This window comes from Montipora capricornis, chromosome 6, assembly GCF_036669925.1.
Source record: "Montipora capricornis isolate CH-2021 chromosome 6, ASM3666992v2, whole genome shotgun sequence".
NCBI lineage: Eukaryota > Metazoa > Cnidaria > Anthozoa > Scleractinia > Acroporidae > Montipora > Montipora capricornis.
Window position 1 is genome coordinate 46535616 of NC_090888.1, and position 13249 is coordinate 46548864.

General features: G+C 40.3%; 1 protein-coding gene across 1 annotated transcript; it reads right to left on the reverse strand.

The window, feature by feature from the left end:
* Positions 1-1300: 1300 nt before the first annotated feature.
* On the reverse strand, positions 1301-2962 carry LOC138054013 (uncharacterized). Its single transcript, XM_068900533.1, has one exon. The coding sequence runs from the start codon at positions 2960-2962 to the stop codon at positions 1301-1303; it is 1662 nt and encodes a 553-aa protein (XP_068756634.1).
* Between the last annotated feature and the right edge of the window lie 10287 nt (positions 2963-13249).

The window sequence follows — 13249 nt, forward strand, 5'->3', positions numbered from 1 at the left end:
AAGTTAATCTGCATGCATGGCAATAAATTGTACAAATCATTATGTTTGATATTTTTACAAGTTAGCGGTCCATAATCAGGAGAGTCCATCTTCACCACCGAGTGTCTTCGTCAACACAGGTGAACATTATTCCATTTTTGGAAGGCTTAATGTTGTTCATACAATAAAATTGCTTAATTTCTCTTTGAGATGACATTTTGCTGCACACGCAGTACTTTCCCTTTCAGTTACTAAACTAAACTGCTGAAGTGCGATATTACCCTGATTCTTACAAATCATGATTGGCAATGCAAGGCAAAGCGAAGTCCCTCTCGAATCCCGAGGGTTTACACTGCTGGAGCTTATCTCGGTTTCTGTAGCATGAAGCGACTTAGACCATTTCTACTGACCACTGGACGGGATACTAAACCGTAGCAGGCTCCTTCCGGACCCTGCAGTATGTCGGCTGCGACCATCTGTACACCTGAATGACAAGAGACAGTACGGAGCAAAGTTTCCTGTCTTGGAAAACAGGAAGGCGACAGCGCTGAGCCTTCAACCAGTCTGGCACACTGACTGGGCCTCCAGGCACAGCTGGTCGCGCAGGAGATGAAACAATTTTACTTCTTTAAAAGAAATTTCTTTGGCTATAAAACTTTAAACTATTTACGTTTAATTATTATTTTATAATGTATATGAACTTATTGAAAGATTCTTGAACCTCCTTCATTGCTTGTCTCAGGGCTATGCTCACAGCTATACTGTTGGTTTATGTTGTCGACTAGCTGTGTATCAGTGTAAGTTGTACACAGCAGGTTGGTGATCGGCTCACGTCAATCCTTGCTTAGGTTTTTTTTTTTTGAATTTTACGATCCGTGTCATTCACAATGACTTCTCCTCCGCAATCGGCCTCCACAATTTTATGTTGTCGTCAGTTGCAAGTTCATTTTATCTTTATAATACTGCATGGTGAGGAATTCACAATACAAGATTTCAGCCCTTATCAATTCTACTCAAGGAAGACAGACATAATTTCTAACAACCGACCAGTTTAATCTAGAATTCTAACGATAAACAGTCCCAAAAGAAGAATCTCAGGGGGATAAATTAAAGGAATATGCCATGAGGATTTTCAAACCTTGAGACTTACGTGGAAGTAATCTTTTATCTTCTATTCCTGATAACGATTTCAAGATCAAATAAGATACTCATATGTTGCCAGGTTACATTATTGAAGGACCTAAGGTTATATATTTCTACAAAAGAATGCCGTTGTTCGCGATAATTTTCAGTTAATCCAGTTAAACTTCGAACAAGCCAGTCAGAAATGAGTATCGAATGTATCTTTCGGGTTTGCGAGACGATCCAGCTTCTTTCCTCTGTCAAATGCCACTTTGTCAGCATCTTCCTCTTCAAGGCCACCGTTATCGCTTTCTTCAAAGCCAAAGTTGACTGATCGAGGTTCAACTGACTCTTTCGGTTGCACATAAGTAGTAGCAAGTTCAAAGCTTACTACTCCACTCTCCTTTCTTGTGTCAAATGCGACTTTGTCAGCATCTTCTTCTTCAAGGCCACCGTTGTCACTTTCTTTATAGCCAAAGTTGACTGATCGAGGTTCAACTGACTCTTTCGGCTGCACATGAATAGTAGCAAGTTCAAAGCTTACTGCGCCAATCTCCTTTCTTGTGTCAAATGCCACTTTGTCAGCATCTTCATCTTCAAGGACACCGTTGTCGCTTTCTTCATAGCCAAAGTTGACTGATCGAGGTTCAACTGACTCTTTCGGCTGCACATGAATAGTAGCAAGTTCAAAGCTTACTGCGCCAATCTCCTTTCTTGTGTCAAATGCGACTTTGTCAGCATCTTCTTCTTCAAGGCCACCGTTGTCGCTTTCTTCATAGCCAAAGTTGACTGATCGAGGTTCAACTGACTCTTTCGACTGCTCATGAATAGTAGTAAGTTCATAGCTTACTGCTCCACTCTCCTTTCTTGTGTCAAATGCGACTTTGTCAGCATCTTCTTCTTTAAGGCCACCGTTGTCGCCTTCTTCAAGGCCAAAGTTGACTGATCGAGGTTCAACTGACTCTCTTGACTGCACATGAATAGTAGCAAGTTCAAAGCTTGCTGCTCCACTCTCCTTTCTTGTGTCAAATGCGACTTTGTCAGCATCTTCTTCTTTAAGGCCACCGTTATCGCCTTCTTCAAGGCCAAAGTTGACTGATCGAGGTTCAACTGACTCTCTTGACTGCACATGAATAGTAGCAAGTTCAAAGCTTGCTGCTCCACTCTCCTTTCTTGTGTCAAATGCGACTTTGTCAGCATCTTCTTCTTTAAGGCCACCGTTGTCGCCCTCTTCAGAGCCAAAGTTGACTGATTGAGGTTCAGCTGACTCTTTCGGCTGCACATGAATAGTAGCAAGTTCAAAGCTTACTGCTCCAATCTCCTCTCTTGTGTCAAAAGCCACTTTGTCAGCATCTTCTTCTTCGAGGACGCCGTTGTCGCCTTCTTCAAAGCCAAAGTTGACTGATCGAGGTTCAACTGACTCTTTCGACTGCACATGAATAGTAGCAAGTTCAAAGCTTGCTGCTCCACTCTCCTTTTTTGTGTCAAACGCTACTTTGTCAGCATCTCCTTCTTCGAGGTCACCGTTGTCGCCTTCTTCAAAGCCAAAGTTGACTGATCGTGGTTCAACTGACTCTTTTGGCTGTACATGAATAGTAACAAGTTCAAAGCTTACTGCCCCACTCTCCTTTCTTGTGTCAAATGCGACTTTGTTAGCATGTTCTTCTTCTTCATGGCCACCATTGTCGCTTTCTTCATAGCCAAGGTTCACTGATCGAGGTTCAACTGACTCTTTGGACTGCTCATGGAGAGTAGCAAGTTCAAAGCTTACTGCTCCACTCTCCTTTAACGTGTTAGATACTGATGGCATGTTAAACGTACCAGTTTGCACTTGATCTTTCAGAAAATTTTTCCCTGTCATTCCTCTTATCTCGTTCTGGAGGTCATTAAGAGGCATAAGCAACGCCAGGCAACACGAAAGAGACCATTGTGGATTTTTGCGCCATTCTTTGATAAAGCGGCAAAAATACCTGAGGTACTGGACTGGAATAGAAGAAAGAAAAGAAGTGAATACGTTTGTGTAGTATCATAAGTGAACGAGAAGACCAACAACTGAGCTTAGTACTCTGCAAAATGCGTATTCGCCCGACTGTTTTTCGCCAGCGGTTGTAAATGCCCGGATGTTTGTTCCCGTCACTGTATTCCAATCGTATTGCAAGATCCTGAAGTGTTTTTGTAGTCAGGCTGTTAAGAGAAGGAATTGTGCGTTTTATAATAAAAGAATCAAACTCTGCGTGCTTGTTGACCTTCATGAAATTAACAATTTTGGTTATAGAGGCATGGCCAAAAAGTCCTGTAACGGTGATTAAGAGGTTTTTTAAAAAATCAAAAAAAAAATGGTGACATCAGCATTTTCTGGGGTTTAATTTTTCAACTAGTTTCCTGTTAAAGTGGTACTATGATCAAAAAATCATTTCCTTTTTTTCTTCTGATTTTGAAAGCGTGGTCGCTTAACACCTAACTGGCAAAATTTTGAGCTTTGAGTTTTATCCAAAGACTGTTTATTTTGAGTGTAAGTTTTGGATTTCGAAATGACGTCATTTACTCACTAGCTTAAAATTTCAGCGTGTAAACGCAATTTATTATATATGCAAAACACGGGTTGAAAAGTCTGAAAGCCCGAAACTCCCGTGCTGCATATTAATTAGGGCGCGTACACACGCATTGCTTTCTTAAACTAGTGAGTGTTTGACGTCATTTTCTCCTCGACCCAGCTCTCTCAAGATTTTGAAGTTAGTAATGGCGGACCAATAAATAATAAAATTCCAGCTAAAATAAACAGGTGTCTTTTTAAAATCAGAACTTAAAACTTGGGTGAGTTAGTGTTTAGTTAACATAGTTTTGAAATCCAAAGAAAAAACAAAATTTTTTTTTGGTCGTAGTACCACTTTAAAGGTAAAGGAAATTTCAAATACAGCTACAGATCTATTCAGAAATGCGTCATTTTAATCCAGACACCAGCAAAATGTCATATTCACATTATTCCTTCATTTTTATTATTAGTAAAACTCTGCAAATAGCATGAAATTTTGGAGAAGCCTACAAAAAGTGTTTCCAGGTGTAGTCAGGCCAAATGCGACTCCTATTGATCAAGATAGGAAATTCAAAGACCTCAGAGCTATGTTCTATCTTTCAAAGACCTCCCTTTTCTATATGAAATTAGTGAGGGTTTTTTAAGATTTCTGCTAGTAAGGGCTGGTTTTGTATATAAGATGCCATTTGTTCATTAGAATATTCTTGAGATTAAGGACTGATGGTTGACATGACATTCTGTAACAAACGGCAATTTTTCATTTTATATTGTAGAGCCAACATTCTTTCGCTAAACTTGACTTCATATAAAGTGATGTTTACCACGTTATCGGCTGGATAACCCCGGTGGCGTAATCTTTGTTTGAATTGTGCGATGTGTTTTTCAAATTTTGCTTAGGGCTTCGCCTTTGATGAAGCCTTTCCTGACGCCTGGAATGTGGCAGGACTTGAAGTGCGTGTATTGGAAAATCTCTGTCGGTTTAAAGTGTGTGCACACATCAAGAATAGAGTACTTTTTTTTCCTTTTTGAATCTCTCGCTCTTGTCTACATATGTATCCAGGATTGTTATTTCAGCATCTGAAATCTCAGCCGTGAATTTATTGCAGGGTGATAGCTATTTGCTAGCTCTGTCAGCTGTCAAGTTGTTTTTGCTTCTTTGTTTATGTTCTATAGAGAAAAGATGTCGTCAATGTATCTTTTCCAAATGCGTGCTTTGTAATTGTAAGGACTTTGGTTGATAACTTTGAAAATGTTAGCAAAAGATAAGGCCATTTTAGTTCCCACTGCGGTTTCGTGTGCTACAAGATTTCATCTCTTTTTCACGGCTTTCAAGAGGAGTGTTAGCATTTCTCTAAGAAAGAGTGAGACGGAATTGGAGGTTTGTTTTCATAGAATGTTTCGTATGTTCTACATGCAATGCCGATTCCTTCTTCCTGTGGGATGTTATTGTAAAGGCTAGTAACTTCCAATAAGACAATGATTGTGTCTTAATTTGAGACTGGTATCTTTGAGGTATGAGTTTTTTTTTCGTTTTAGCAATAGGCTGACGTAGGTGATCAAAAAATGATGAGATTCGTTCAGTAGGGCCTTCGAGCATCGTATCAAGGTAGCCATGTTTGGGGTTAAGTACACCTAGCACTTCCAGAGCTTCCACGTCCTGCTGAATGGGGATGGGAGATAAATAGTTAATGAAAACCTTTGTGGCCAACACTTCCATAAGCCCATCAAAGCTGCTATGAGCTCATTTATTATTCCTGCAAGGAAGTCTGCAGATGGTTGTGCAAGTGCTCAAACGCAAACCTTTAGTTCACAGCCCTGTACGCTTGCAGTCAAAGCCATCATTCTCAAAGTATAAGTGTTTACTAACCAACAAAAAAATGCAAAAAGTGGGCATAATCTAAGATGACATATATAGTTGAAAGTTATAGATTACTTGTAGAGACAAGTATTTATTTTTTTTATATTATCAATGTGCCCTTTTTACCATTATGTGTATTATTACAATTCAAATCCTAGGTTATATTATGCTTGAATTCTCTTTTGATATTTTTTGAACGTCTTGAAACTCCAACATTTAACAAAAAAATGCAACCACGGTCTACACACACACAAAAAAAAAAATGTCTCAAGGAAAGTTCTGATGTCAGCATTTTTCTCAAAACCAGCTTATTCCAGTTGTAGGTCATTTCAGCCATGCCTCTATATCCCAAATTGTTAACTGTCCCTTGCTTGACATTGGTGAGATGTTTCATGCTTTTTATCAAAAAACGCACAATTCCCCTGAAATTGTGCTATTCACTGCTAGACTATCGTTCGAAATTCAGTTACAATGTGTAGACAAACTTTCTTTGTTCGTAGTGAACACATATCGTATGATGGGTCAAAAAGGAACATTCATTCATTCCTCCTAGCCTCTTTGTTTGAGTTGGCTTAAAAGTTGAAACTTTCAATTTGACACTGCAACTCAATCTATCTTTGTTATACCACGAGATGGAAAGTAATGAGGAAACAGATTTTACTGATGGACCCCCGTGCTTTCCTTTGGCTTTTCTGGAATGAATAACCAATCTCTTAAATGTGTCACTACATCGTAACAATGAACAATTTTTTTTTTGATTCGTCAAATTAAATCGTGGTGTGCACATCATTAGGCACTTTAAGCAAGGACTACGTAATGTCTATTACGGAGAGTTTTAGACGCAGAAAAATGGAACTAGTATGTAGCATTCCGCCAAAATTCAAAGCTCTTGGTGACTCCTTAGTAATAGAAGTTGTCGTAAGGTTTTCTTTAAATTTTTCGCGATTGTTCCCTACATTATCTTGACTCAAAATGTGAGATTAAAAAAAATTGGTCACCAAGATCATTTGGGAGAAATAACTTGCTCAAGTTACTCACTTAATCATTGCGACTTCATCTATCAAAGACAAGTTTGTTCCATCGGTTCACGCTACGTTTCGCAGGAACAGGAAGCACAGCTTTGACGTACTTCTTGAAATAACACAACAGGTGTATTGTATTGTTCAAAAGGAATAATTTAATGTTTTTTTATGGCACAGACACGCGTCATGAAAAGGCACTGACTACAAATATTCCTCGGGTGCGTGATCTCGAGGAAACAGTTTTGTGCCCTCGAGTGATGCCTACGAATACTTTTTTCCCATGTAACCCTTTTTTTCTTATGCAAAATGTTTTACCGCACAAAGAGGAGGAGTAAGACAATAAAATTATGACAGAAAAAGGTAGGTCACGAACCTTGTTTAGGAGAAAACAGAAAGCAAACCGAGCTCGACCCCTCGACAAGACGTTTCCCCAATAGCGCGGTTTCACTTTCACTCTCGGACTGAAATGACACTTAAGCATCAGCAAGGCTCTCACTCGACTTTTTTTGCGAGGGTCTTAAACGTTTTCCGTTCTTCGCTCTACTGCTGTGCTGTGAAAACGGCCATTCTTCTTTCTAGCGAGCTTTCCCTCCCAAAAGGCCGCCATTTTGAAATGTTTTTGGCAACGTTTGATATATCAATATTCACACATGGCTGAGAGTCTTCATGGTTAAACTCAAACAGTTTTGTTTAGAAATATCCTTCGAGACTTGTGATACAGAGAAAACAGAACTAAGCCGTGAATTTTGACCATTAGGCCTACGATGTGTTATGCGCAGAACAGGATGTGCAGTGCAATACTAGGGAATCACGTTAAGCAAGTCGCGTAGTAGAACGGAAGTTTGTTGAGTGTCATGTCATCTTTTGGAAAAAAAAGAGATTTGCTCCTTCTTTCGCACGGTTCTAACTTTATCTTAGAAGAATTCTTAGTTCTCTAACAGGAATATCAGCCTGTCAACTTGAATCCCCAAATACCGGTAACTTTTCATTGTGAGCAACGACAACAAAATTTCCATGCGCCTAAAATGAACAAAATTACAGGATTAACGTAAACACATATAGATCTTGATCTCCTCATTTGCTTTTCTCGCTCAAATGCTGATACATGTATATGTATGAGTTTAAATCGCCAAAGTACTTTCATCTCGGTATAAAAGACACGCGAAAAGTCGCGGCGAGAGGTACTGTGAAAGAATAGAAAAATCGTGAATTATCTGGTGAAAGCCTCGCTTATGAAAAGCGTTGTTATTCGCGCCTGCTGCTACCGCATTTTGAGCTCAAAATCAACAAATAACTCTTTGGAAATCCCCAAAGATGATAAAAAAGGGATAAAATGCCTGTATCTTGCCATTTAGGTTGAAACAATAACATATTAAGCATATCATGTACAACAAAATACATACGCACTTTCCACTACGGTCGGCCATGATCTCCTACGTATTCGGAAAGCGCACTACGGCTAGAAACCAGGCCACCTTCGCATGGCGGAAGAAATCGCCGTTCTATTCACCGTTCTATTCACCTACGTAGTCCTTGCTTAACGTCCCTATTGGGGAAAGTAAATACTGCCACTTCCTACGCTCTTGGAGATCAAAGTATGAGATCAAAGTATGGATCTAAAGAGGGTTATGTTGGCTCTTTAAACATGTTAAATATAAGTTTGTAACTTTGTTTTCTGCGGAAAATCTGAAAAAGGAATTTGGACCAGAAAGTCCAGGGCCGATTCTGTGTCTTAATCATAGAGTGGTATCTTTCAGATTAAGTGAACTGCTGTATGTTCCTAGCTCACAACCGCATACAATGATAGCCAAGTCTCCAACTCTTTTTGATTTAATTTCAAATACGAACAAAATGCTTACCCGCAAGAATTCCAATTACCAAAAAATTTGCTCCAAATACCAATGCATTGACCATGATATGGTCCATATATGAGTCCACCAGGGATTGTGCCCTCTCTGCTGGAATTCTACTCACAACACCTATTACGAGGTTGACGAATGTGACAGCAAGGGAAGAAACCATCATGTTGTTCTCAAAGGGGTCCGCTATCGGCCGCTTGTACGCAAAGAACATACCATGGAGACCTGACATAACACATGCTAACCCAACATAGGCTCTGCTCTCACCTCCTATCAGGATAATGCCTGACGTTAATGCCACCTTCCGAGCTGTTTCAACAAGTTCCCAATACCATGAGTGAGTGTTATAATTTGCGAATAAAAATTGTAATCCTGTGACAACTTCTGGAATTGAACGCTGGGAATGTGTGGATTCATCGTCACCTCCGTCGCCAAGTTTCTTCAAAGACCTTTGGTGCCTCCACAGAACCACTAAGGCAGCCATAGGTAGGAGCATGATGTAAAAAAGGCTGCAATATGCAATAATCACAGATCGTCGGAATTCTTGGCTGGAACATTTGACAGTAAAGTCAGCTCTTAGAAACGAGTCGCAGTTTTCGCCTTTTTCGTCAAGGCACAGTGTTCGACAAGCAAGGGGAAGAACATTTGCTGTCTTGGAGCAGGTGCTTAGATAGGTTACGTAAAGGAAAAAAAAGACTGTTCTGTAGACCAACTGCTTTGTTTCGGAAATTTTCTTCACTTTCTCCATTTGACCCGAGAAGGTCTTTCTGCTCAATAAGACCTTCCTAATTCCATAAATAATGAATGCCAAAATGACGACCGCAGCATTGATACCGAGCAGAGTAAACAATCTTCCAAAAGCATTGACTTTTAGATCTGGAAAGAGACAGTGGATTGGAGCAATCTGTAAAATATTTAGCTGTAAAATCTCGGAATATTTTCCAATAAGTGCGAGAGAGTCTGGCCATTTGATGTATGCAAATGCCTCGAGAACTCCAAATGTTACCTGGTAGAAACCGATAACAATTTTTAGTCTTCCAAGAATTATATCAACTAAGGAGCGGTCTTGTTTGTTCTTGGCTTGTTTCCTGCCTCTCCACACCATAAACGCAGTAATTATAATAGTCACTGCTGCTATGACGGAAAGCTGTGCTATCATCCATGCTTTTGAGGGGCACTCTTTGCATGTCTTCAACTGTTTGTAATATCCAGGATTACACACTTCACACAATGGTCCTTTATATCCAGCAATACATGGGGAGTCCATACCTCCCAGACAGGATTCCGGTCTTGGACATTTATATGCTTGAGGAAGAGAGTATCGGTACTCGATCATGGATTGGTTTCCAACAGAAGAATTCCCACGTAAGACTTCGCTGAAGGATATGTAAAGTTCTTTGTTTGTATCGTTCTCCCATTTCCACCAGTAACCCCGTTGAAGACTAATGGAACCATTTTCGCATTTTAATCCACCTTGTTGTTCACATGACTCGCATTCTTCAAACATGTGTCTTCGAAAAAATCCTTCCTAACAGTAACATGCCCGAAATCCAGCAAACAACTGTAGATTCGTCCCTGAGAAAAATAAGACGGTGCAATTTACTTCTTTATTAATTTATTAGTACATAAATGACGAAAGATCGTTTAATTTTGTTATTTTATCTTTTCCCTAGTGTCTATCAGTAAACGTTTTTTCGAATTCATTCATATTAATAAATCTGTTTCTGCACCAGGCCTCTAATGCTGTTTAAATCTTTTACCAAAAAACTTAACTGAAAGCAACGTAAGGTCTAAGAAACTGTTTTGGAACATTGCAAGATACCACCACTGAATACTCAGCCATAGTCTAATGAAAGTACTTGTGGGAACACTCATGCTAGTGACGTTCTAGCAGTTTTTGACTGCTTTTAAAGAGTTACCCCAACATTTCCATCGTTTGTAATTTTGCCAGCGTTAAGTATCACATAAATGAGGTTAAAGCAAGGTTACCCTTGCAAAATAGGGGAAAAGAACCTGCTAGTCGATTTTGGCGAGAGAGGGAGGAAAACTGGACTTCCCAGAGCAAAACCGTCGAAACAGGTTGGGACCGACTGAAACTCAGTCCATATACGATTGCGGTGGTGGGAGGCGCTGTCTATGACCGCTATGTCATCTTGACTCGTAGAGTTCCATTTGGTCTCTAGTAGAACTTCATAATTTCTCTGGCACTATGAATTACTATAGCGGTCGAGATATGAGAGTCTTCAAATGACAAGTTAGAAAAGTCGGGAAGGACAACAGACAAAAAAAAGCGTTTAACTTTTGACTTTTCATCAAATTGCTTTTGTTGAGACGATGAACGCTCCATGAAGTTAATCAATAAACATCGTTTTAACTTGGCATTTGGGCCTTAGCGTTGCTTCTTTCCTTATTGGTTTCCATTGGAAATCATAAAACTTAATAAGCTTCATACGGCCAGCCTCATTCCGGCATTACCTCTTCTGAATGTTTTGTATAATTGTGGGTAGTAGCCAAAACGCGGGGCCGGGGCCGGGGCCGGGGCCGGGGTCGGGGTCGGGGTGCCTTTTCTTTTTCCCATTTCTTTTGGTTTCAATTTTTATCGTTATTCTCCTGTTAGTTTTTGCGATAACCTGACTTAGTCTTTTCGAAAATCGGAGTTTGTTTTTCGAAATTAAGATCATGGAAATGCTGAAATTGGAGTTTATGATATATACGCCAACTGCCAAAAACACTGAAGACTCGCTGATCTCCACACTTAAAAACAGCATTGCAATGTTTACTTCTTGAGAAAAATAAAAAAAATGTGATCGTCACGCAGTCACGCAACGTTTAAATTTGCTCGTTGCTCGTGTTGCTGTCGTGTTGTTGTCTGTCTTTACTAGAAACGGTTTGTAGTAAAGCCAGAGTCGCACGGGAACTTGCTAGTCAATTCTATTCGGACGTCACGGGATCGAATCCAATATCACTATAAAAAACACAACAACATTGAAAACAATTTTGCGAAAACAAGCAAATGATAACGTTGTTTGACGACTATCGTGGAACTGTGGCTATGTTCTGTTTCGTTTTAATTGTATTGCGGAGGTTTTTACGAAGTAAACATTATTAAAATGTGCTTTTAAAATGTGGAGCTCAGCGGATCTTCCAGGAGTTAGTGTTAGTGTATATTCCCCACAAAAATTCCAATTTCAGTCTGAAATTCTCTTAATTTCGAAAAACAAAGATGTCTCTTTCGTAGATTCCGTATAAATGAAAGAAAGATGCCAAACATTCGAATATAACATTACAGGAAAATAACGTCAAAAGTTGAAACAATAAAAAATTGGCAAAAAAAGAAACTCCGACCCCGAACCCGACCCCGACCCCGACCCCGACCCCGACCCCGACCCCGACCCCGACCCCGACCCCGACCCCCCCGGCCCCGGCCCCGGCCCCGGCCCCGGCCCCGGCCCCGGCCCCGGCCCCAACCCCGGCCCCGGCCCCACCCCGGCCCCGGCCCCGGCCCCGCGTTTTGGCTACTACCATAATTGTGTGGGGAATGCAGTTTCCTTTAATATCTGGCGAAATATCTTTTTGCAATGCCGGCAAACTGTTCTTCTGTTAAACCGGCAAGAATTGTAAAGTACTTCCACTTAATTAGATTAGGCCATCATGTTTGAGAGGCTATTTGCAAAACTCCAACATTGACCATGATATGTTCATTTGAAAAGTAAGCGAAAAGGTCACATCTTATTGGCTTCTTGATAATATTTATAGAAATCTGGTGAACCATTTCGAGAAGCATACAATATAATCTATAAAACCACAACGACATTTGTTAGAGGGTCTGAATGGGGTTAACGAACAAGCGACAAACGGCGATAAATATAACTGATTGCCGACAAAACAAGAAAAATATTACCGATAACTGACATAATTCTGCGGAATTCATCTCCAAGCGCCAACGAGCAAACTGCGTTTTGGGTTCCATCAATCAAACTTCCGACGCCAACCACTAATGACGAAATCAATTGATGCGTGACTAACCCACCAATCAGCGTCTTTGGTTCCCACGGTACATTCGCATATTTAAACTCGACGCCGATGGAGAGTGATGGAATGTGTACGAATCTTTTTACTGAAGAATTTCTAAAAGTATATCATAATGGTGTTCGACCTCTGAACTAAACGAAAACACCAATTCACTTTCAGGAGGCGGAGTCGATCTTCACCGCCATGTTCGGAAATTGGATTGATGGAAGCCAAAGCGCAGTTTGGCGCTTAGAACTTGAAGGTGAGATTCTGCAGAATTATGAAAATCGCAGTAACCGACAACCAACAGGGTCCGACATTGTGGGGATGTCGGTTGGATCGGAATAATGCGTAACGTCTTTTTTCTTTTAACATTTCAATAGTATTTTGTATGATTTGTTTCTAGTTTATGAAATGTCATCCTTTGGTGGGCTCTATTTCACCAGAGGTAACCTGGGGTGATTACCACTTGTTAGCAAAAAAACTGGTTGTTCCGTTGGGAAAACAAATGGAACAGCTGACACCAAAGGAAATTTTCCGGAAAAAAAGAACAACCTTCGAAGGTTGTCTTCTTTTCCAATTTTACCGAAACGACTAGAACTTTCTGTATCATTTGTTTGCACCACTAGAATCAGGCGCCTATGCGAGGATTACATAACTTCACTTGGCGGGCATTGGCCGCCACATTTATTTGTACCCAGACTCTTACGGCATTGGGAAATGGACTCATAAATGGGACAGCTCATTCCGTTTCTCAATTTTTCGGTAGGGAATGTCCAGTACCTTCTGTCAAAAATATCTCACCAAAAATTCCGTTTAAATGGTAAGCGCCCCTGTTTCTCCTCCTTTCGGGTAGGAGCGTAGG